This window comes from Babylonia areolata, chromosome 5, assembly GCF_041734735.1.
Source record: "Babylonia areolata isolate BAREFJ2019XMU chromosome 5, ASM4173473v1, whole genome shotgun sequence".
Taxonomy (NCBI): domain Eukaryota; kingdom Metazoa; phylum Mollusca; class Gastropoda; order Neogastropoda; family Buccinidae; genus Babylonia; species Babylonia areolata.
The window spans coordinates 10,655,098-10,679,736 of NC_134880.1; the positions used below are offsets into that span (position 1 = coordinate 10,655,098).

General features: G+C 41.0%; 1 protein-coding gene across 3 annotated transcripts in view; it reads right to left on the reverse strand.

The window, feature by feature from the left end:
* Positions 1 to 24,639, reverse strand: part of LOC143281922 (putative ATP-dependent RNA helicase DHX34) — a 45,043-nt gene that overhangs the window by 8,067 nt on the left and 12,337 nt on the right. For all 3 annotated transcript variants that reach the window (XM_076587222.1, XM_076587221.1, XM_076587220.1), the window contains exons 9-20: positions 24,315 to 24,422; positions 21,813 to 21,899; positions 21,085 to 21,159; positions 20,571 to 20,681; positions 16,233 to 16,388; positions 15,657 to 15,746; positions 15,032 to 15,178; positions 14,152 to 14,297; positions 13,033 to 13,146; positions 11,804 to 11,925; positions 9,683 to 9,850; positions 6,771 to 6,879 (exon numbers count right to left, since the gene is read on the reverse strand). In XM_076587222.1, coding sequence (XP_076443337.1) covers positions 6,771 to 6,879; positions 9,683 to 9,850; positions 11,804 to 11,925; positions 13,033 to 13,146; positions 14,152 to 14,297; positions 15,032 to 15,178; positions 15,657 to 15,746; positions 16,233 to 16,388; positions 20,571 to 20,681; positions 21,085 to 21,159; positions 21,813 to 21,899; positions 24,315 to 24,422 — 1,433 coding nt within the window. The remainder of the gene's footprint in view (positions 1 to 6,770; positions 6,880 to 9,682; positions 9,851 to 11,803; positions 11,926 to 13,032; positions 13,147 to 14,151; positions 14,298 to 15,031; positions 15,179 to 15,656; positions 15,747 to 16,232; positions 16,389 to 20,570; positions 20,682 to 21,084; positions 21,160 to 21,812; positions 21,900 to 24,314; positions 24,423 to 24,639) is intronic.

Consider the following 24,639-nt stretch of genomic DNA (forward strand, 5'->3'; position numbering starts at 1 on the left):
CTAGTATATTGCTTATTTCCTTGTATGACAATGGGCAATATACTTTTATACTATCTATATGATTTTTTGCTCCCCTTTTTGCTGCCCTATCTGCTTGGTCGTTATAACGGAATCCAGTGTGGGATGGTATCCAACAAAAATCAACATTTGTACCCTTCACAAATAGGGAGTGCAATAAATACCTAATTTCAAAAAATAAATCTTCTCTTTGATTATTCTCAAAAAGGAGCAAACCTTTTAAGACAGATTGAGAATCAACACAAAATAGGATATTACTTATTATGATTGGTATATCAACAAGATGATTTAAAGCCATAAGGATGGCCACCAATTCAGCTGTAAAAATTGAATGTCCCTTACCTAAATAATATGATTTTTCTGTTTTTAGGTCAGGAATGACAAAAGCAGATCCTGCACTGCTATCATCCAGGACCGAGCCATCAGTGTAAACTTTTAAATGATAATCAAAATTTTCTTCTAATTCAATTCTGACAGATGCTGCTATTATATGTGGAGATTCTCCTTTTGTTGTGTCAGAAGCACATATGTTGACGTTTGCTTTTGTTAACTCCCAGGGAGGGACAGGTGGCACCAGAACACGAGGTGCCATATCATGCAAATCAATGTCTGAAGAATTTAAAATATCTGACACATATGTGCGAATGGTTTGTAGATTTGAATTATTTTGTGCATTTTTTGGAAAATCAATATCAGACCTAATATTTAATTCCTCAAAATCATCCACTGCTGTACATCTCACAATATATTTAGCAGAACTTAATTTTCTGATTTCATCTAGTGGTAGAATACCCGCAAGCTTATAGGCTTCTGAGGTCTTAGTATGCACAGGTACCCCTAAAGCCAGTTTCACAGCTTTACTGTCAATTATTCGCAGCTTCTTTAGGAACGTCGGCGGGGCAGAAAAGAAAATTTCTTGACCGTAGGTCAATCTTGATCTTACGAGAGATGTCGCTAAATGTAAAAGAATTTTGGAGTCTTGTCCCCAAGGAGAGTGACTTACAATTTTTAAGAAATTTAAACTTTTAACTGCTTTAGTCACCATTGAATCAATGTGTTTCTTCCAGTTTAGTTTTGAAGTAAATAGGATCCCAAGAAATTTGATTTCCGACTTGAAAAATATTTCACGTCCTCCTAAAAAAAAACGTGGTAGTTTGCTGGGATTATAACCATTATTAAAGAGGATCAAATGTGTTTTTTCTACAGAAAACTCAAAACCATTAGATTGCATATAGCTACTCAGTCTATCGAGTTCACCCTGAAAATGTTTCTGTACATAATTTATGTAATGTAGGCTTGTCCTTTTCCTCAAGGATGTCTGAATCCATATAGCAATATCATCAGCATATTGAGCCAGCTTGGTAGATGATGAAAAACATGTATGTAAATCATAAAGCATAATGTTGAACAACAATGGAGAAATAATGGAACCCTGCGGGATTCCCATGTTTATAGGCCTAGAGGTTGATAAAGTTACTCCCACTTTTGCCACTATATATCTCCCACTTAAAAAGGATTTAACATAGTCATAAACATGACCCGACAGACCAATTTGTTTCAGCTTAAATAACAGTCTGCTATGCCACACTCGGTCATAAGCTTTAGTAAGATCGAAGAAGGACGCAAGGATACTTTTTCGCTTAGAAAACTGTTTTTTAATTTGGGTAGTGAGACGGGTCAGATGATCAATTGTAGATCTTCCTTTCCGGAATCCAGTTTGAGCTGACGGAATTATGTTATTTTTGTCACAGTAATACACCATTCTAATATTTACAATTTTCTCCATGACTTTCCCAACGTGGGAGGTAACCGAAATAGGTCTATAACTCGAAGCTTCTGTTCGAGGTTTACTCTGTTTTAATACAGGAGTTACAATGGAAGTTTTCCATACCTCAGGGATTTGTCCACATTCCCAGCACTTTTGAAATAATGTATGTAATATAATCAACCAGTTTTCTGGCAAATGGTTTAACATGGTGTAAGATACTACATCCTTACCAACTGACACATTTTTGTTACTCAACAAATGAATAGCGTTCTTTACCTCATGTAAAGTTATTGCCGAATTGATTGTATTATCATTTTGTGGGGTAGGATCTCTATATTTGTCACTGATTTCTTCTTCCTCTCTTAAAGTCTTTTGTTTAGTTGACAAACTATCTACACTGCCTGTTTTAGAATACATACAAACAAATTCTTCAGCCTTCTCTTGAGGGGACAGAAACTCTTTATCTTTTGTTTTAATAGGATAGTCTTGGAGAACAATGCCTGATTTCATTTCTTTCATTTTGGCCCACACTTTCTTCATATCCTTATGGTCAGATACTTCATTCAAACAGAATTGTGACCAGTATTGTCTTTTTTCTCGGGCTATGATTCTATTCGCCTTGATTTTTGTGTAACACATTTCTTTATGAGCGGCTTCTTTTACATCTTCATCACGTACTTTTCTGAGTTTCAACCATGTTAGGTATGCTAGTTTCTTTGTATTTACAGCCTCCGCACATACATCATTCCACCAAACATTTCCAGAAAAAATGTCACTCCTCTTTGAACCTTTTTTGGGAATTGCTATTTCAGCAGCTCCAATAATTGATTTTTGAAAGTTGTTATAAAAAACATTTAAATCTTCACAAAAAATTTCACTTTCAGAAATGTTCGTAAGATAGTTTTGAAATGTTTCCCAGTTTGCATATTTGTAATTGAATTTTGGGATTTCGTCTTCTCCGCTGTATTTAGATATATTACAATCCTTAAAAGACAGTGTGATTGGCACATGATCACTGCCTAGTGGATCATCCCCAGTATCCCACTGTACTGTTAAAGCTAGAGATGGTGATATGAAGGTTAGGTCAAGTGCCGATGCTCTATGATGAGCCACATCTGGGATACGTGTAATCCTCCCATCGTTAAGTAAATGCAACGATGAATCAACAATATTTTCAACAAAGTCAGGATGAGATATTATTTGACAATCACTATCCCAGAAGGGAGCATGGGAATTAAAATCTCCCCCGACGATCCATCTTTCTTTTGAGCAATTTAATGTTCGCAACCAATTTGTATTTTGCTTACTTGGACCTTTGGGATAGTAGACTGACGCAAAATGTATGATTTGCTTATTAGAGACATGCAATTTTACAAATGTAGCTGACATCTTTTCAGTATAGTTTGAAATAGGAGATGGATGGACACTTGCGTAATTCAAACCACATTGTACGTAAATAGCTGTACTAATCTTGTCAGAATCCTCGCTTATATGATAAACTGGAGGATAATAATAACCTTTCAGATTCGGTAACTTATTTTTAGTAACATTCAATGACTGAAAAAGGAGAATATGATGAGAATTTTCAAAAAGGTAAGCACGCAGATTATCAATATTTGTACTCAAAGAGCGGGAGTTCCATTGCAAGACTGATAGATTCCTACATGTTATTTGCAACTTCTTAGTCATTTATCAGCTAGAATGAATCGTAGAAAAAAATATCATTAGATAATGAGATATCCGAATTTAAAACTAAGATAATGATAGATAAAGGGCCTTATACTATCAAAATACAAGGTGATGAGGTGTTCTTCGTGTAGACAATGTGATGACTGATTTGATGCAATGTTAGGTAGTTAACAAGCTGTAGTTTCATCTCCTCGGATGACGACGTAAAAAGGTCTTCATATAAACCAGTCGTTGTCTCCGCTGATGACGACCTCTGGTAGTCATACAGTCCAGGTGTTGTCTCCCCAGATGGCGACGTCTGGTGGTCGTCATGCAGACTAGGTGATGACTGCTTAGATCGTGATGTTATGAATTCATGTGGACTAAGTGATGACTGTTCTGATGATGATGGCAGGTGGTGGTCATGTGTATCAGGAGTTGTCTCCCCAGTTGGCGCCGTCAGGTGGTCGTCATGTAGATTATGTAATGTCTGCTGAGGTGATGCTGTTGGAAGGCTTTCATGTATACCCGATGATGTCTTTACAGATGACGACGTCAGGTGGTCATCGTGTAGAACACGTGAAGCATTTTCAGATGATGATGTCATATGGTCATTGTGGAGAACAGGTGATGGCTCCTCTGATGACGATTTCAGAAGGTATTCATGTAGATCAAGTGATGTCTCCTCCGATGACAATGTCAGATGACCGTCTTGCAAACCAGATGATGTCTCCTTAGGTGACAATGTCGGGTGGTCGTCATGTAGAATAGGTAATGTCTCCTCAGATGATGATGGCAGGTGGTTGTTGTGAAGATCAGGTTTTGTTGCAGATGACAAATGGACGTCATGTAGACCGGAAGTTTTACGTTCTGATGATACCGTGTAATCATCATATACATTTTTCAACATTAATTTTCCATCAAAGACCTCAGTCTGTGTTGACACACTGTCATAATGTACATCTGTCTGTGTAGACTTGGAACACAGTTTATGATAAGCTTTAACAACTTCTGCATATGATTTCTTTTTTTCGCACACATTTTGATTCGTATTCAACCTTGCCTGTCGAAGTGCTTCTTGAAATGAAATGTAAGTTTTAGATTTCAGTTTATTCGCTTCTCTTGCGACGATTTTGGCCGGACATCCATGGAAAGCAGCTGAATGGTCTCCCTTGCAGTTCCAACAAAACCTTTCAGCAGTACATTTGTCTCGAGAATGAGACGACTGTCCACATCTGCTGCATCGATGAGTATTGCTGGAACAATATTTTTTAGTGTGATGTAACAATTGACAAAAAGTACATCTTACGACTGGAGAACAATATGGATATATTTTTAAATGGACATTTTCAAAGCTTAGTTTTTCTGGAAGGTCATGAAGTTTGAATGTTATCACTGTCGCTGGTCTCCCGTTTTTCAGATGGATTTTCCGACTGTCGCTCACAATAGGTATAGTGGAAAGAAAGCTGGTGTCAACTTCTCGGAAAACTATTCCCACTGTTTTCGGGTCAGGTTTTGAAGCTAAGACAGAAATGCCCGCGATGCTTTGCGTCTGTAACAACTTCTTACGTTGTCTCTCGTTTTTACACTGGACGTAAAAACTATTATTTCTCAGTTTTGTTACAGATTCCACCTCTCCAACTACAGACTGGATGGCTTTTTTATGGTAATGTGGATATAAATGTCGCAACTGGAGAGAGTCATTTCCCGAATCTTTTAATAAAACAAGAAACCGTTCTTCTGTGTTTAACTGATCAGGTGAAAAGGATGATTGTTGATACTTGAGATGTACTTGTTTTGAAGGAGTGGTTACTGTCAGATGTTGTTCATTCTTTCCCCATTTAAATTCCATCATAATAATGACGCAAACTGTATAGACGACGTCGCCTCATCCAGTTACGTCAATGCAAGACGTCATATTCAGGTTTTAAAAAAAAAAAAAAAAAAAAAAAAAAAAAAATTCTATAACAAACCCAAAAGGGTTTGGGGAAAAAAAGAAGAGAAAAAAAAAGGGTTAACACACAAAGAACAAAGTAAATACTGATTTCGGCTTCGTGTTAATCGTGGCGTGTAATATTCTGGTAGAAGAGCACCGCTCCTAAAGAGGCCGCCGGTACAATGGCTGAAGTACAGCCACGAACACAGGTCGACGCACAAATGGACCTTGTAGCACTCTCCTACCGAATCCACCGCACAAAAAACTCCGATTTCACGTCACCAAAACACAGATGAATGGGGAAACGAATCTGATGATATTAAAAAGAAAACAATAACAGTTAAAAGATATTATTTTATGGCAGAGCTGTTTGTTCCTGCTGCTTGACGTTATCCATGGGCAGGTCACTCTTCTGTTTCCTTAGCTTGTGACAGGAGTGACAGGATTTTGTTTCCTTAGCTTGTGACAGGAGTGACAGGATTTTGTTTCCTTAGCTTGTGACAGGATTCTGTTTCCTTAGCTTGTGACAGGAGTGACAGGATTTTGTTTCCTTAGCTTGTGACAGGGTTCTGTTTCCTTAGCTTGTGACAGGAGTGACAGGATTTTGTTTCCTTAGCTTGTGACAGGGTTCTGTTTCCTTAGCTTGTGACAGGAGTGACAGGATTTTGTTTCCTTAGCTTGTGACAGGGTTCTGTTTCCTTAGCTTGTGACAGGAGTGACAGGATTTTGTTTCCTTAGCTTGTGACAGGGTTCTGTTTCCTTAGCTTGTGACAGGAGTGACAGGATTTTGTTTCATTAGCTTGTGACAGGATTCTGTTTCCTCTGGTTACAAGAGAATAAATCATAGAAACACAGGCAAGTTTGCAAAAATAAATCATTCTCATGCATTATCATGGGGTGAAAGGGACTGGTTGTGATGCTTGTCTTGCTTTTTGTTTGTTATTTTCTTAGTTCTGGTCTCAGGCACCTATTCTTTGCTGAACTAAGGGATGAACCTAAATCATGGCAGCACCTTACAGACCAGAAATTACAGTAACTGCCCTGAGGTAAATATTCAACAAGTTTCAACTTCTCTGTTCAGTGACCTTAATCACTGGATGCACAACCATCTTTTTTTCTTTCTTTTTCCTTCTTTGACAAAAAAACAACAACAAACAAAACAAACAAAAACAAACAAAAAAATTGCCTCATTGATGCCGGAACTTATGAGAGTACAACCTTGTCAAACAGTTAAAAAAAACCCAACCTAAATGGGCCTCCACAGCAGCATCTCCATCACCATCACCCTCATCATCAATCGTGTTCATGAAAATATAGAAAACAAATTGTCCCAAATTCTGGGACACACACACACAAAAACAACAGCAGCAGGACACTGACCAGTTGTAGGTGAGGTAATCGTTGACCTGCCAGCCGCCTTTGACAGGGTGCTCCTTAGCCTCCTCCCCTGCCCTCATGAACTTCGTCATGCCCCCTGACCTCTGACCTTCTGTACCACACACACACACACACACACATTATCAGTATACACACACACACACACATATCAGTACAAGTGCAGTTTTTGCACAGAACCAACACAATCCAAAACATCTTCAGTTTCAGTTTCAGTTTCAGTAGCTCAAGGAGGCGTCACTGCGTTCGGACAAATCCATATAAGCTACACCACATCTGCCAAGCAGATGCCTGACCAGCAGCGTAACCCAATGCGCTTAGTCAGGCCTTGAGAAAAAAGAAAAAAAAAAAAATAAAATAATAATAAAAAAAAAAAATAAAAAAAAAAAAATAATAAAAATAAAAAAAATAATTAAATTTTTTTTTTTAAATAAAAAAATAAAAATAAAAATAAAATAAAGGTGAATAAATAATAGATAAGCTTACATAAATAAATAAATAAATAAACATACGTGTACTGACCGCACACAAATAACGTAACTCACTTGTTGAATGCCATTATGCACTCTTACATGTATATTGTTTCCCATGAGTCCCTCCTCAGAACCGACTCACTACATGGAGGGTTTGAACCATTTTATTGACTCACTTGTGTAAACAAAGTGAGTCTATGTTTTAACCCGGTGTTCGGTTGTCTGTGTGTGTGTGTGTGTGTGTCTGTGTGTCCGTGGTAAACTTTAACATTGACATTTTCTCTGCAAATACTTTGTCAGTTGACGCCAAATTTGGCATAAAAATAGGAAAAATTCAGTTCTTTCCAGTCATCTTGTTTAAAACAATATTGCACCTCTGGGATGGGCACAAAAAATTAAAAAAAAGAAGCCTAATTATATGCAAACTGCATTTACTGTTATATTTATATTTTTTGTATTCTCAAAACTTAGCACTTTGACCTCTTATTCTGACACAACAACAACAAGAGGAGTCATTATTATCATTTTTTGTTCAAACAGGAATTTCTTTTGCTAAGCATGGAATTTTTATTTATTTTGCAAACGTTTTGGTGCAGATAGTAAAAAAGGGAAATTACTCTGTAATTAATGCTAGGGGACTTAATTTATCACAAGTGAGTCTTGAAGGCCCTGCCTCTCTTGTTACTACATATCATTAAATGAAAACAGAGATGCTGTCTGAGTGCAGAGCTTCCATGCTCAACGTTGTTGGAGTCTAAACCCCCAAGTGTTCTAAATATTTCTTTTTTTTTTTCCTTTTTTTTTCCAAACAGGCATGCTCACAGCCCATGTGCATGTGTTGTCAGTGTCAGTATCAGTATCAGTAGCTCAAGGAGGCGTCACTGCGTTCAGACAAATCCATATACACTACACCACATCTGCCAAGCAGATGCCTGACCAGCAGCGTAACCCAACGCGCTTTGTCAGGCCTTGAGAAAAAATAAATAAAATAAAATAAAATAAAATAAAATAAATAAATAAATAAATAAATAATAATAATAATAATTTTCATGTGTTGTCACTGTGGTGGAATCAGTGCGGTGTCTGACAGTTCCTCCCCACACCCAACGCCTCCCTTCTGTTCTCCTGAAATAGTTTTCCCCCAGTGGCTGTGCAACATCTGCGGCATGTGTTGAAGACTGTGAACCTGAACGTTACTACAGCAATATATCTGCATTGCATTTTATTCATTTTTGCCACAGCAGATTCCTCTCTGTGAGACTGATGCTGCTCTCCCCAGGGAGACGGCGTTGCCACAGTGCACCACCAACTATAGTTTTCCTTCTTCCGTCTGCAAGTGTTTTCCTGGCAAAATGGATTTTTCTATAGAATTTTGCCAGGACGTAGACTAGCACCCAGACCACCATTCAAGGAGGGGTTGCTAAAAGTCCCGGTCCATACATGGGAATGAAACCTATGGACACCCGCTTCCTAGTCTGGCACATTACCAGTAGGCCAGCTACACTTACTATAGACACACACACACACCATCCCCACACTGTCTTATATTCACACAGTAGAGTGATGGCCTAGAGGTAACGCGTCCGCCTAGGAAGCGAGAGAATCTGAGCGGGCTAGTTCGAATCACGGCTCAGCCGCCGATATTTTCTCCCCCTCCACTAGACCTTGAGTGGTGGTCTGGACGCTAGTCATTCGGATGACAAGATAAACCAAGGTCCCGTGTGCAGCATGCACTTAGCGCATGTAAAAGAACCCACAGCAACAAAAGGGTTGTTCCTGGCAAAATTCTGTAGATAAATCCACTTTGATAGGAAAAACAAATAAAACTGCACACAGGAAAAAATACAAAAAAATGGGTGGCGCTGTAGTATAGCGACGCGCTCTCCCTCGGGACAGCAGCCCGAATTTCACACAGAGAAATCTGTTGTGATAAAAAGAAATACAAATACAAATACAAAGTCTTTATCCCTCCACCCTCCCTCCCGCTGGCTCCTTCTCCTGTATTCTCATCTCTCCCTTTTTCGGTTTTCTGTCCTTGTTTTCAGTTGCTGCTTTTATCTTGAACATGCACAAAAGCACTAACTTACTCTTTCTTCACACTTACACACACCCACACACTCAGCCACTTACTCCCCCCCCCCCACCTCACATCACACACACACACACACACACACACACACTCAGTCACCTACCCACACACACATACTCAAACAAACACACACACACACACACACACACACACACACACACACACACACACACACACACACACAAACACACACACAAACAAACACACACACACACACACACAAACACACACACACACACAAACAAACACACACACACACACACACACACACACAAACACACACACACACACACACACACACACACAAACACACACACACACACACAGAGACTTACTGTGTCCAGGTCCCACATATAAATGCTGCATTTCTGCTGCCAGAATACGCCTGATGGAGTAGGGGATCTTGCTGTCCAGAAATTCAGCCAGTTTCCGTGACAACAGGCGTTCCAGCTGACGCGCTCGTGGACTCGCCTCCCGATCCTCGTCCATGCCTTGGAACGTGTCTTAAAAAACCCAGTGAAAACACATACCGTAAAGTTCGGTCTATTGAGTGCACTGGTATATAAGCCACACCCACTAAATTTAGGAAAAAATTTTAACTTCATACAAACATAAGCCGCACTGGCTTATAAGCCGCACTTATTTCCGGTACCGGAACACATACTGATACTACAGAAAAGCTGTCAATACTGTAGGTTATGAAATAAACACAAGCAGGAACAACACAAAGAAAAGCAAGCGAAAATACTGCTAGTGCCACAAAAAAATTAAAAAATGAACACAACAAAAATAAGATCCATAATTTAGGGATCTGCTGGTTCACCACTTGCACTGTCGTCTGCTAGGTCGATCGTCTTCAATTTGAAGGCTGCATCACAGGCATTACGTCGCGTTTTCGGCATGATGAGGGTGTACGCTTGAGCAGAGTAGAACTGAATGCTGATCTGAAGGCTTTAATGTGTGGGGATTTGATTTATAAAACGTGAACAGTAAGCACACTATTGTGAAGCTCATCCAAAAATTCATGGACAGAAATCATGATTTTGGTGAGTTGAAAGGCAGCTAAGAATAGACGAGAACATGACACTCCCGGGATCATTAAAATCCTCAAATAAGCCGCATCATTGTGTAAGCTGCCGAGGTTGAAGCAGGGGTAAAAGTCGTGGCTTATAGACCGAACTTTACGGTTAGTGTAAAAGGAAATTTTCTTCCTAAAATTACATATACGGTAAGTAACATACTTACCGTGACCCACTAGTGCAGACTCCGGCAGGGGTCTGATTCCTGTCCTGTGCAAACTACTACCCGCCTATGCGGAGAAAATGAAAGTAGCTACGGCAGATAACCTCCTGAAGTAGGTTACCTCCCCTGTGCATCCCTGTATATTTCTGCTCGATGTTCCTTTGCCAAGTCTTCATAAAACTCCTTAAAAGTATTCTCATTTTCCACCCACACCCTTCACCTTATAAAAAGGGTTAAAACTAGCCCAATCTCCCAATCGAACATATAATCATGTGACCTGGTTGAAGACAAAATTTGACAAAAAACAAGAACGCCAGAGAATCGACAGACAGACAGAAAATACAAAAAAACACTTAGCTGTATGAAGAGCACAGGAACAGGAGTCATAATGGCTGCCGGAAAAAGAGGGCGCTAGCCAGCGGGACAAAGAGGAGGTTACCTACTTCCAGGAGGTTATCGGCTGTAGTACTTTCGTTTTCTCTGCATAGGCGGATAGTAGTTTGCACATGACAGGAATGTCAGACCCCTGCCGGAGTCTGCACTAGTTGGGTCACGGTTAAGTATGTGTAATTAAACTATGTATGTATGTATGTATCTATATATATATATATATATATATATAAAACACCCTCTCATATACATTATAAGCCTTGCTCAGTTTTGTCAAAATGGAGTGATGGCCTAGAGGTAATGCTTCCGCCTCGGAAGTGAGAGAATCTGAGCACACTGGTTCGAATCCCATAGTCACCAGTATCTTCTCCCCCTCCACTAGATCGTGCGTGGTGGTCTGGACGCTAGTCATGCGGATGAGACGATAAGCTGAGGTCCCATGTGCAGCATGTACTTAGTGTATGTAAAAGAACCCACAGCAACAAAAGGGTTGTCCCTGGAAAAATTCTGTAGAAAAATCCACTTCGATAGGAGAACAAACAGAATTGCAGGCAGAAAAAAATACAAAAAAAACGGGTGGCGCTCTCAGTGTAGCCACACACTCTTTCTGGGGAGAGCAACCTGCATTTCACATAGAGAAATCTGTTGTGACAAAAAAGAAAAATACAATACAATCCATTCTCACTTTCACTCGCACACTACCCAAAACAATCCTTTTTCTCTCTTCCACAACCCCACCCCCACCCCTCCCAGCACCGCTCCCCACCTGTCTCGGTACATCCGCAGCCCTTCCCTCCCTCTCCCCCTCCCTCCCTCTCCCTCACCTTCCAACCTCAGCTGCAGCAGATGCTGCCATGTAGATCGCAGACTCATGACGCTGGACAAGATCTGCTCTGCCGATTCCGCATCAGGGAAACGGACCTCCAGCCAGCTGTCACACACAAGTCTGCCAGAAAAACAAACCACCGTGATTCATATATTCATGGGGGGGTGACCATACAGCTAGACTTTCCTGGGGCGTTTTTAGTTGTTTAACCCTTTGAGCCCTGACCACCGCTTTACCAGTATTAGAGAAAAATGACATAATGCCTAGCCACCAGTTGAGCGGTGCGTAAACACTTGTGTCATGTTTTGCTATTGGTTGACTTATATTGAAGAGCCAATCAGAAAAACCGTAATATTCTGACGTCAGCGAACGTAGTACCAACATGGCCGCGCCTTTTCACTATGTTTTGTGCATGTGCTTTGGATAAAAAAGATTGATTTCAATATAAGTCAACCAATAGCAAAACACGACACAAGTGTTTACGCATCTCTCAACCGGTGGCTAGGCATTATGTCATTTTTCTCTACCACCGGTAAAGCAGTGGTCAAGGCACTCTTTTTATAACTGCTGTGACACATTAAATACCAATTATTTGCAAATTTTGGCTCAGGAGCTCAGGCAGAAGGGTTAAAATTGCTCAGGAACTCAGGGCTCAAAGGGTTAAAAAAATTTTTTTATTACATACACAATATGGAAACAATACCCAGCATGCACACCCCAGAAATGGAGTACGGCTGCCTACATGGTGAGGTAAATAAACAAACTGTCATACACATAAAATGTTACATGTCTGAAGAGTGTATGTGTGCGTGCCTGAAATCTGATTGAATGACACTGGAAACGAATGATGAGCGCCCAGTGGCAGCCATCAGTCGGCTCTACCCAGGTAGGCAGCCTGTTGAGCAAATGACCCCGTGTTTGTAAAGCACTTTGAGCTTGGTCTCCGACCGTGGACAGGCACCATATTAGTATCCATATCAAATCAAATCAAATTACTAGTAACCCCTGAAAACAGAGTATGGCTGCCTACATAAATGGTCATACACGTAAAAGCCCACTCGCATACATACAAGTAAGTGTAGGAGTTGCAGCAAACAAGCAAAGAAGAAGAAGAAGAAGAAGAAGGAGGAGAAGAAGAAGAAGAAATTATTAATATTAACCACTGAGCCAGTGTGCAAGTTTGGCAGGGGTGGGGGGTGGGGAGCATGGAGCGTTGGTGCAGCCCACCTGGTGCAGTCGCTGTTGGTGTCCATGGAGGTGGTGAAGAGCGTCAGGGTTTGCAGGGCCGGCACTCGCAGGCAGTTCACCAGGTATGGCTTGTTGTTCGTCTCCAGCAGGGACCTGAGGGCACAGCGTTGTTGTCATCATCACTGTCATCATCACTGCCGTGTGTGAACGTGTGTCTGCATGTTTTACATTTATTTGCTTTTCAGAAAATTTTTTTAATTTTTTATTTGTGTGTGTGTGCGTGTGTGTGCACGCGCCTAAAGTTGACTTAAGATTTTGCACCTTTTAAATAGTATTATTAGTAGTAGTAGTAGTATTTTTTATGTATTTATCTATTATTATTATTATTATTTATTTTATTATTTTAAAACTTTTTAAAAAAATTAATTAATTAATTAATTAATTTATTTTATCTATTTTTATTTATTGATTTTTTTTTTTTTCTCAAGGCCTGACTAAGCGCGTTGGGTTACGCTGCTGGTCAGGCATCTGCTTGGCAGATGTGGTGTAGCGTATATGGATTTGTCTGAACGCAGTGACGCCTCCTTGAGCTACTGATACTGATACTGATACTGATACTGCTGTTATCACCATCACCATGAGGGTGATGATGATCATCATCACTGCCATTGTCAATATCATCATCATTATCACTGCCATGAGAAGCACTGGTACCGTCAAGGTAAGAGGACGTGTTTGACAAACGCTCTGAGTTTTGCACGATTTTACCTGTGCAACCAGTTTGGTCCACATTTTATGAACACTTTCACAGATCGCCAGTTCTCACCCTGTTCTACAACGCCTGCACGTTTTGACTCATTCAGAGCAAGATGTGGTTTATTTCAATGGACTTACATTTCCTTCATGGTCAGAGGAGAAGAGGTATGTAAATCTGGATTGATTTAATCAGTAACACAAAGCTTCGTTTTCAAGCTTCCGGAATCCGTAAACGTTTAAGTTTAAAATGCCAACTGTACCAAACAAGAATAAACGGAATGAGAATAGTGTATCGCTACGAGAATACTCGTACCAGGTCAACAGGGGAAGTAAACATGGTACAAGTTAACTCGTACCTGGAATACAATGAGTTAACTGTGCCGGATACTGTCAATAACTGACCCATAAGCCAACAGCTCGTGGCGTGTTCCCAGTCGGCCCCTCAGTTCTGATGGCCCGTCGTGTTTCTCTGGCTGTCCGGTCGGCTTCAGCAGATCTGGCTGGTAGGCAAAGATGCTGGTCGGATGTAGCAGTATGAAAGGTTTGTTCTGCACACAGCACCAACATCACGCTCTGTACATAATCTGCTGTCATTAGATATCGTACTTTGTGCCATGCATAGCCCCAAGCACACCACACTCAAGCTCAGCAAGGATTACTGTAATTTGTGTGTTGAACATGTGTCGGTATAACACACATAAGCATTCTCTGCCTTTCCCATACAACTCTCTGTGTGTTGTGTACACACACTAGCTCTCCTCATTCTTCTGCGCAGCTCTCTCTCGATCAGTCTCTTTCTATTCTCTCTCTCCACTTTACACACCCACTGCTGGAGTTTCAACTGCAGTTTCAAGGAGAAGCAGACTGGTCCATACACGCTACAACCACTTCTGCTGTTAAATAAGTAAAGAGAAGAAAAAGAAAAGAGAAAATAAAAGGAGCAGATACCTGACCGTTGCATAAACCCAGTACGCTGGTCTGGCCTTAAGAGCCTACCCTATGTATTTGTATTTCTCTTTTTCTGTCACAACATATCTCTCTGTGTAAAATTCGGGCTGCTCTCCCCAGGGAGAGCGCGTCGCTACACTGACAGCACCTGTAATACATTATCACAACTGAATAAAACAATCAAGCAAAATAAACAAATAAGCAGATTAATCAAAATATAATAAAGTGAAAAGCAAAGCAGAAGGCTAACACTGAAGCACACTCAAAGAAACACTTGTTCATTGTCCTACACATCAGTCCTGGCGTTCAAGGGTCATGGGTCAAGGGTCGTCACCTTGGTGTGGAAGGCCTGTTCCGAGTCTCCCTTGAAGGAGTTACAGTCATCAGCCAGCGCCACCTGGGGGAAGATCCCACTGCACAGGATCACCTTCAGCAGGTTGATGTCGCGCAGCGTGAAACTGCGACTGCGATTCGATCGTTCCTGGACAGACCATGAATGTCGAGGTGTAAGGTGACAGATGCGTAGACAGACCAGCAGACACTGACAGATTGACAGTTTGAAATAAAACAAAACAAAATGAAATCTTATTTTAAAAAGGGTACCTGCTTTTTTCCACCCAGCCCTGGGCTGTAAAACAACACACACACACCCCACCCCACCCCACCAAAAAAAAAAAAACAACAACAGAGAAAGAAAGGCTGTATGGTGGTGTACATGGAAAATGAAACACAATAAAGAAATATTCATGAAAAAGAAAACAAAATAGGCGATGAGAACTTTAACTGTTTCTTTCACATTTCTATCTCCATCACCCACAAACTGTTTGCACAAAACAAAGACAACCTTGACAATTCTCACCTGTAGCTGAACTGTTTGCACAAAACAAAGACAACCTTGACAATTCTCACCTGTAGCTGAACTGTTTGCACAAAACAAAGGCAACCTTGACAATTCTCACCTGTAGCTGATTGAGGTCATGGGTCAGACGAAACTCCAAATCTTTGAGGTCTTCTCCCTGGTCTTCTTCTCCCCCACTGGCAGCAAACTCCTGAACAGAACAGATGTCTCTGTCACTGAGGGTTCCAGTTTGTCCCAGGACAGTAATTCTGTCATTACGCCATACCTTTGATGATACTGGTGTTTTTTTTATTAAAAAAAACCAGAACACTTGAACCATCTGTGGTTAGACAAAGGTTATTTTTTGGTTTGTAATGCCTTGTTTTGTGGCGTTTATTTATTTATGTATTTTTGCATGACCACAGTAAAGCAACGAGCTGAACTCTTCTGTGTCTCCGTGTTTGTGTTGTCGGGACGTTAGCTAGTCTGGGAAGGGGTGGGGGTTCATGGGCAACCCCTTATGGGTTGTGACACTGGGTAAAGGTCTTTCCTTAGGTCAGTAAGCCAAGGTCCCATCTTCAGCATGCACTCAATACAAACAATACTAATTTCTAATATAAACACACACACACACACACACACACACACACACATACACACACACACACAAACACCATGCCAACAAAAGACAACACACCTCATCCTCCATCTTTAGCACTTTGTGTCGTTTCCGCGCGTGTTGCTGCTCTCTCTTCAGCTGGTTCAGACGTTTGCGCTCTCCGTGTCGTTGGCGTCGCTGTTCACTGGTGAAGGACTGTCGGTGATCATCTCCATCGTCTAGCAGGTGGTGGTCCTGAAAACACCACAGGTCACTCCATACAGTGTTCACACAGTACAGAGATGCCAGCCCCTGTCAAGTCTTTGTAGGAACAATCGGAGGAAGTGGAGGAGGCGTGGGGTTGGCGTTGTTGAGAGAGGCAGAGGTAGAGGGCCCAGTGATCGCGAATCGGTTGCGATCGTGCCTTAATTTTAGCCCGATCTCCCAATCGAGCCACATAATTTTGCGACCTGGTTGAAGACATAATTGGACAAAAAGCAGAAACGCCAAAGAAACAATAGACAGATAGAAAATGCGAAAAACTTTGCCGTATGAAGTGCACAGGAACAGGTGTCGAGATGGCTGCCGGAAAAAGAGGATGCTAGCCAGCGGGACAAAGGGGAGGTTACCTACTTCCGGGAGGTTCTCGGCCGTAGTTACTTTCATTTTCTCCGCATAGGCGGATAGTAGTTTGCACAGGACAGGAATGTCAGACCCCTGCCGGAATCTGCACTATTTGGGTCATGGTTAAGTATGTGTAATTAAACAGGAAATTTGGTAGGAACATTTTGAATTTGGTGAGGAACACTGGGACTCCAAGCCACATCAGCTAATGGGCACAGTCACTGACTGAGACACTTGATTCAGCCATGTTCTCTCTTGTTTGGGCAAACAATAAGCTGATTGGTCCACCCAATGCTGTTTCAATGTAAACATGCACGTGATTAGCTGAGAATCATCACGTGAGACCAGGGTTAGTAGTGACTGCCCTGGCATCGTGATCGATAAGTCGAGAGTGTCTGGGTAATGTTACAACAGGAAAGCATGCGACCATGCAATGTAGTCGAAAATGAACTCATCGGAACATTTTTGACGTTGGTGTAACGTTGGAACAAACTGCAAACGAGATTCACAAAATACATCAAAATCGTAACAGTTGGCATCTCTGTAGATGTGACCAAATAAAATTCCGTACTTTTTCCAGACCTTTTCCAGACCACACTGAAGATTTTCCAATCCGGATGCAAAGCCAAACTAAATTACAAAAAATAATAATAGTAAAATCTGTCACAACAACGATGATGAAACACATCAGTAAATATCCAGCTACTGATGTTCAGTTTTCACCAACTTTTTAAAAAATTATCCTCAATTTGTTCTTTAAATGCATTAAGCTCTCAATTGAATGATACTGGTTAAGTTGGGGTTTTTTGTTGTTGTTGTTGTAGCTGTTTGTTTTGTTGTTGTTGTTGTTGTTTTCAATTCCACAACTTTTCCAAACATTGTAGGGCAAAAGAATACTTTTCCGAGACTCCGAGACCTTTCCAGCCCTGGAAATGGTTCTCTCATTTTTCTAAGACCTTTCCAGCCCTGGAAATGGTTATCTCACTTTCCCCAAGACTTTTCCAGGCTTCCTTGGCTACACAAACCCTGATTTAAACACTGCCAGACTGATGGGTAATATTGTATTGCATTACATATTGTCACAACATATTTTTTTTTAGTGAAATTCAGACTGCTCTCCCCAGTTGAGAGCATGCCACCGCCATACTACAGTGCCATCCATATTCTTATTTCCTTATTTGTTCTGTCTGTATGTGCATTTGATTTACTATCAGAATGGATTTTTCAAAAACATCTCGCCAAGGACAACTCTTTTGTTGCTGTGGCATCTTTATGTGCATTAATTTTAAGCAGAATACGGGAGCTTCGTTTATTGTCTCATCCAAATGGGCTGAGATCTGCATGCAGATCAAATATGTTTGTTAAAGATTCCATAATCCATTCTAGCATTCCATGAGTTAGAGAAACAAGAACATATCTAGCACACACACCCTTAAAAATGGAGCATGGATGCCTTCAAAGCCAGGTAAAAAACAGTCAAACACGTAAAAGATTACTCATAATTTTGAGCAAACATGGGAGTTGCAGCCCACAAATGCAGAAGAAGACTTAAGCTGAAATACTCTTGTCTGCATGGCTTGGAAAAAAACAAAGGAGTTACACTTAACTCACTCAGTACGGCCAGTCCTCTCTTCTCCTTTACACAGACCCCTCGGGTGTCCAGTGGGTGTCTGAATGACCCAACCTTTAGCTTCCGTCGTCAGAATGGTGGTATTCTTTGTCAACATTCACCTCTTCAGTATAAGAGCCTTCCACCTGCAATATTTTGATGGTGGTAATTGGGGTGAAACGCTGTTAACGTCGTCTCTTTCGCCGTTCGTATGGAGAGAGTTAAGACAGAGCTAGAATCTGCCAGGTTTATCCATCACTGATAAATTCCATACTCATTCCCCTGCTGTAGGCCAGTTACCAAACTTCACTGACTACAAAGGGCTTCAGATTAAAATGACACCCTCCAATTTTTTGTTTTTTAATTTCTGATTTTAACAATAAACAAGACACTACATATCATGAGGTTCATATCAAAATTATAAACTAAAGCAAAAAAAAACGATCAAATTTGAAAAAGTATTGATGGATCAACTGCTGTTGCTGCCGCAGACATGTTTGCACCAGCAGCTGAAGACTATGTCATGTTGAGGTCCTGACATCATCATCTGAACTCTCTTCACATGCCCTGCTCTCATGGTGACCTCAGTTTCGATACCCCTCCACTTCCATGCTTGGGGTGAGTCCTATCAATGTCGTTAGTGTCGGCAGATTCATGGGGGGCTATTGTTTGAAGGACGTGGTGGCGGTCTCCACACTGGGAGAGACGCTCACTCAGTCTGGCTCCGCGACTAAGCCATTATTGTCGTTAGTAGGGGGCTTAGTAGGTGGTGTCCTAAGTACGTTAAAACAGAACAGGCACCACTGAACACCACCGAAGTGACTCAGCAGCAGTGCAGGGTCTCCTCTGGTGTGTGGCCTCCTGGCGACCTAACATCAATCGTTCCCTGTGGACTGCCGACACTGGAACTGCGACAGACGAACCCAGGTGTGGCCGTGTATGGGGGAATCTAAATGAGTGGCATGGGAGTAATGCTACTGAAATGGTGCAGATGATGGGGCAGCAAAAAAAAAAACCCCAAAAACAACCTCTCTTCACATCTTGCACTGTCTGCTCGCTTGTCTGCTCCGTCGACTCCTGCTTTCTTTGTTTTCACCACCATGAACATCATACTCCCAGAGTTCAAAGATCAACCTCAATTTGATTTAGATTTAACAACAGTGTTTCAACAAATTTTAACTATACCTTAGGCACACTGTACTGTAATGTGTGTGTGTGTGTGTGTGTGTGTGTGTGTGTGTGTGTGTGTGTGTGTTGGGGCTCATGTACGTTTATGTGTATTTGACTGTGCTTTCATATCTGTGAAACTGCATGTTTGGTACATATTTGTTATGCATATGTGTGTGTATGTGTGAATGTGTGTCTGCTTTTTTTTTTTTTTTTTTTTTTTTTTTTTACATTTATTTGCTTATCTATCATCATTGTTGTTGTTTTTTGAGGTTTTATTTTTATTTATCTATTTTATTTTCATTATTATTATTTTATTTTTTTAATCATATTATTATTAATTGGTTATCTTTTTTTTCTCTCTCTCTCAAGGCCTGACAAAGCACATTGAGTTGGCATCTGCTTGGCAGATGTGGTGTAGTGTATATGGATTTGTCCGAACGCAGTGACGCCTCCTTGATTTACTGAAACTAAAACTGAAACTGAAACACTGTACTGTAAGGCTCATGGGTCAAAGTCAAGGAAAAAAGTATCACTTAATAGTCCTCAACTCACCGAATCCTGCGCCTGGACGGTTTACTTTATCAAAACGGTTTCCAAGTTCCTATATGTGTATAAACTACACGCAAAGAGAACTAGGTTCTAAAGTATTTCCAGCTGATAACAGGTGTCAATTTGGAGGAAAAGAACAGTCAGTCTCAGTATAGTTTCTGCATTTTTTTCTGCAAAAGTATGACAGGCAAGCCTACAGAAGCTGTTAATCCCTTAGCTTTGAATAGGTTAACCCTTTCACCACCAAGCTCGCATTTATGCACAGACGTGGTAGAGGACCCATGTGACTGAAAGGTGACCATTCATTGGTCTGTTATCCATGAACCTACTGCTCTTAATGTTCGGTGGTAGGATAGGCCCTATTTTTCTATACATCGGAGGTGGAATCCCCAGCTATTCTTAGCCACTGTCTTTTCTGCGTTTATACCACAAGGGAATTTTGTACTCTAAATTGAAAGGGTTAAACAGGCATTTTTTTTCTTCACCTTCAACAGTTCCCTGAACTGACGCTTCAGCTTGGTCATCTCATAGAAGCGCTGTTCTTCAAGACAGCGCCGTTTACACCACTTGTTGGTCCCTCGCCCTTCCGCTTTCACCTGCAAAATACACAACATTTCACCTGTGTCAGTGGCACCAAACCTTCACTTTGGCAATGGCATCTGCCTGGCTCTGCTCTAACAAACAACCCAGATACACAACGAAGAGTCTGTGACATGATCCTCCTCTCTCTGTGAAACATTCTGACACAGCTTTAGAAGAGTTGACACTTTTATAGTTTGTTTTTTTTTAAACAACAATATCAATAAAATTTTGAAGTTTATAACAACACTTGTTTGACTCGACACACACTGGGTCACCTTACTCTCACTGTACAATCCAGTATGCTACACACAGGTAGTCCATGCATGCTACCCAGAGTGATTTTTTTCTACCTACAGGATGATGAACAGGCCTACCCAGGCCTCAAGCGTTTAACAAGTTCAAGAGACCAACACGTACCTGGATCCACTCATCGAAGGCGTTCAGCAAGGTGAGGGGATCTCCATGCTCAGATTCCAGAGACTTGCGTGCTGCCTGAAAACAATATTTCAACAATGCTGTGTAATGTCCCTGGTGAAATCTATTTCCTTCACATATCTACACTGAAAGAAACAGGCCAATTTAAGAAACAAAGAAATTTACTGGTTACTCAATTTTCTGGTGGAATTTCTCCATTACGCATCTGAACAGGGTTTCATTTACGAATAACACAGTGTTCTAGGAAGTTGAACATTTCCTTGATACTAGGATATTCCCTTCTATCATAAAATCAGATGAAGTGTTTCCAGAATGGCTTCCTTTAGAAATAAAGTCATTCTTCAAATATACATACATATGCGCTATTCATGCACATACATGTAACCCACCCTCCACCCCCCACATCCCCCACCACTATGCAAAAGATCATCAGCCAGTCCCTTTAAATTCACTTTGATCTTTTGCTTTGTTTAATGTTGTTTATTTTGTTGTTTATCTTAAATTTATTTCTCTGTAGACATCTCTCTCTCTCTCTCTTTCTCAAGGACAGACTGGAAGAATAGGCTATGCCTAAAATCTTAATCCTTGAATAAAAGCGTTTTGAGTTCTGAGTTCTGAGTTCTCTCTCCCTCCCTCCCTCTCTCTCTCTCTCATCACTTTCTGTCTCTATATCTCTCTCTCAAACACAGTCACAATCAGCAAACACTTACAATGGCATCATGGTCAATGTGAGCTTTGCCTGTAAAAGGTGACTGCACACTCATGGCTGCTGCGATAGACAGAACTGGATCCACCATCTGAATAAACAGCATGTTCGTGACATGTATAGGGTAAGAGATAGTGTGTGAGAGTGAGAAAGTGTGAGAGTGTGAGTGTGAGAGTGTGTAAGAGAGTATGTGTGATAATGTACAAGAGAGTGTGAGCGTGTGACACTGTATGAGAGAGTGTGAGAGTGAGTGAGTTTGTGAGAGTAAGAGCGTGTGAAAGAGCGTGTGGGAGAGCGTGTGAAAGAGCGTGTGAAAGAGTGTGGGAGAGTGTGGGAGACAGCATGTCAGAGGTGAGAGTGTGTAATTGTGCAAGAGTGTGAGAGAGAGTGTTAAAGTGTGTAAGAGTGTGAGTGTGTAAGATAGTATGTGTGAGTGTGAAAGGTGTGGCGATGTGTAAAAGAGCATGTGAGAAAGTGTATGAGTGTTAGAGAGTGTGTGAGAGAGTGTTTGTGAGAATGAGTGTGTAAGAGACACTTGACACTTTGACTCTTTACTGTCATTAGCTTAACAGCCCATGTGACAGGGGGGTACAGGGGAAGTTGAGTGTCGTTTTATCCAATCATTTGAAAAAGTAAAACAAAAACAACAGCCAACAAATTGCACACAAAAAATTAAAAATAACAACAACATCAACATCATCAGATTGACCATCCAAATACTAATTCTATCTGCTTCTATTCTGACCCTCAAAAAAAATCATTTTGGAAACCATTAATGTTTGCACATATTTTGAATTAACGGGCGTTTTGATCATTTATTTTCTTTTTCCGTGTATCTACTGCCTCTGAGACATATTTTGCAACTGAGAGGATAATATTTTCGTCATTTGATGTTAAGACACTGACCAGGTCTTTCCTCTTTGCTGCAGCTGTTTTAAAGAGTGTACAGTTTTCCCGAACCTCCTCATATCCTTTGCAACTGAACATGAAATGTATCTCATCTTCTTTAATCTCGCCACACATTGGACAAGGAGATGTTGCTAATCCACCTGTCTCAAACGATCTTTTATTGGCATTCAGCCCGACTGTTCTCAATGTAAATCTAGCAAGATTGACTCTGTGCCACCTGTTTGTTATGATTGAGATATATCTTTCTGTCTGAAATGCTGTCTTGAAAGAAAAGAACCAGCTATATTTATCATTACTTTCCATTTCTCCATGCCAATTTTGTTTATAGCATGCTATCAATCTATCTTTAAATTCTGAGATAAACGCATTTTTGTAACCCACTCCTTGACACATCCAAAAAAGTCCAAATCCATGTTCAGTTAGAGGTTTTTTTATTTTGATTTGGGAGAGTGTGGGAGACAGCATGTCAGAGGTGAGAGTGTGTAATTGTGCAAGAGTGTGAGAGAGAGTGTTAACGTGTGTGAGAGTGTGAGTGTGTGAGATAGTGTGTGTGAGTGTGAAAGGTGTGGCAATGTGTAAAAGAGCATGTGAGAAAGTGTACGAGTGTTAGAGAGTGTGTGAGAGAGTGTTTGTGAGAATGAGTGTGTAAGAGAGTATGTGAGAGTGTGTGAGAATGTAAGAGAATGTGTTTGTGAGCTGAGAGTGTGTGAGAATGTAAGAGAATGTGTTTGTGAGCTGAGAGTGTGGGAGAAAGTGTGTTAATGTGAGAGAGTAATGAGAGCATGGGAAAGAGTGTGGGAGAACGTGCAGGAGAGTGTGCAAGAGTGTCTTAGAGAGTGTGATATGTGAGAAAGTGTGTGAAAATGTGAGAGTGTGAGAGCGTTTTAATCATATTCAATGTTGTTTTCTTGTATGTGTTTGTTTAGAAATTGTATACTTTTGTTTTGCCCTACCTGATGCAATTTCTCTTTATGCAATAATAAAGCGATTCTTGCACACGATGGGACTGACAAATAGATATATATTCTTTCTATCCATCTACGCCTGTTGTCCCGCCTTGGACACAGGCCGTCAACGATAGCTCTCCAGGCACCCCGGTCCTGGGCCAGTCGCTCCAGCTGTCTCCAGGTACGGTCCAATCTTCTGAAATCTGTCTCCGGAGATTGGGCGCCAGCTGTTCTTTGGAAGGCCTCTTTTTCTTTTCCCCTGGGGGAATGTAGTTGCATTTCTTGTGAAGAGAGAGACAGAGAGAGTGTATGTGTGCGTGTGTGTGCGCGTGGTGTGTGTGCATGGTGTGTGTGTGTGTAGGTAGATGTGCAATGCGGCTTGGCTGGCTGAAATGGAGAGGCACGTAAATTTCAGTAATCTGTATATTTGTATATAGCTATTTCCATTTGGTGCCATTTAATTTATCTTTTTATTTTTTATTCATTTTATTTGTTTGTTGTTTTTTTTCTTATGTTGGACATGTGCTGCTGCCAAAAAGAAAATCTCTGTACCAAAGTATAGACAATAAAGTTTGTGTATTGTGTATTGTGTTCCAGGGTACATATTCTAAAGCCCAGCAAACAGCTGCCCAAGCAGACTTAGTACTCACATGAAAGACAGAGCCCATGATGAGCATCTTGCCGATCACAACGTCCACTGGCAACATGGATAACATCTGACCAATGGGAGTCAGTGTCTCATCTGTTGACAAGGCCCCCTGGAACAAGTGGGATGAAACTAAGCACAGCTTGTCAGTGGTGGTCAGATTAAATGAGTGAGAGTTTGTATGCCAAAGACCCATTTCACTGGATGAGCACACACACATATATGTGATAGTCAGTCGTGTCCGACTATGACCATCAGAACAGCAGAGGAGGCAACTGCTGTTCCAACTATTTGGGCTAGAATTTGATTATAGTGGAGAGTGTCTTGCC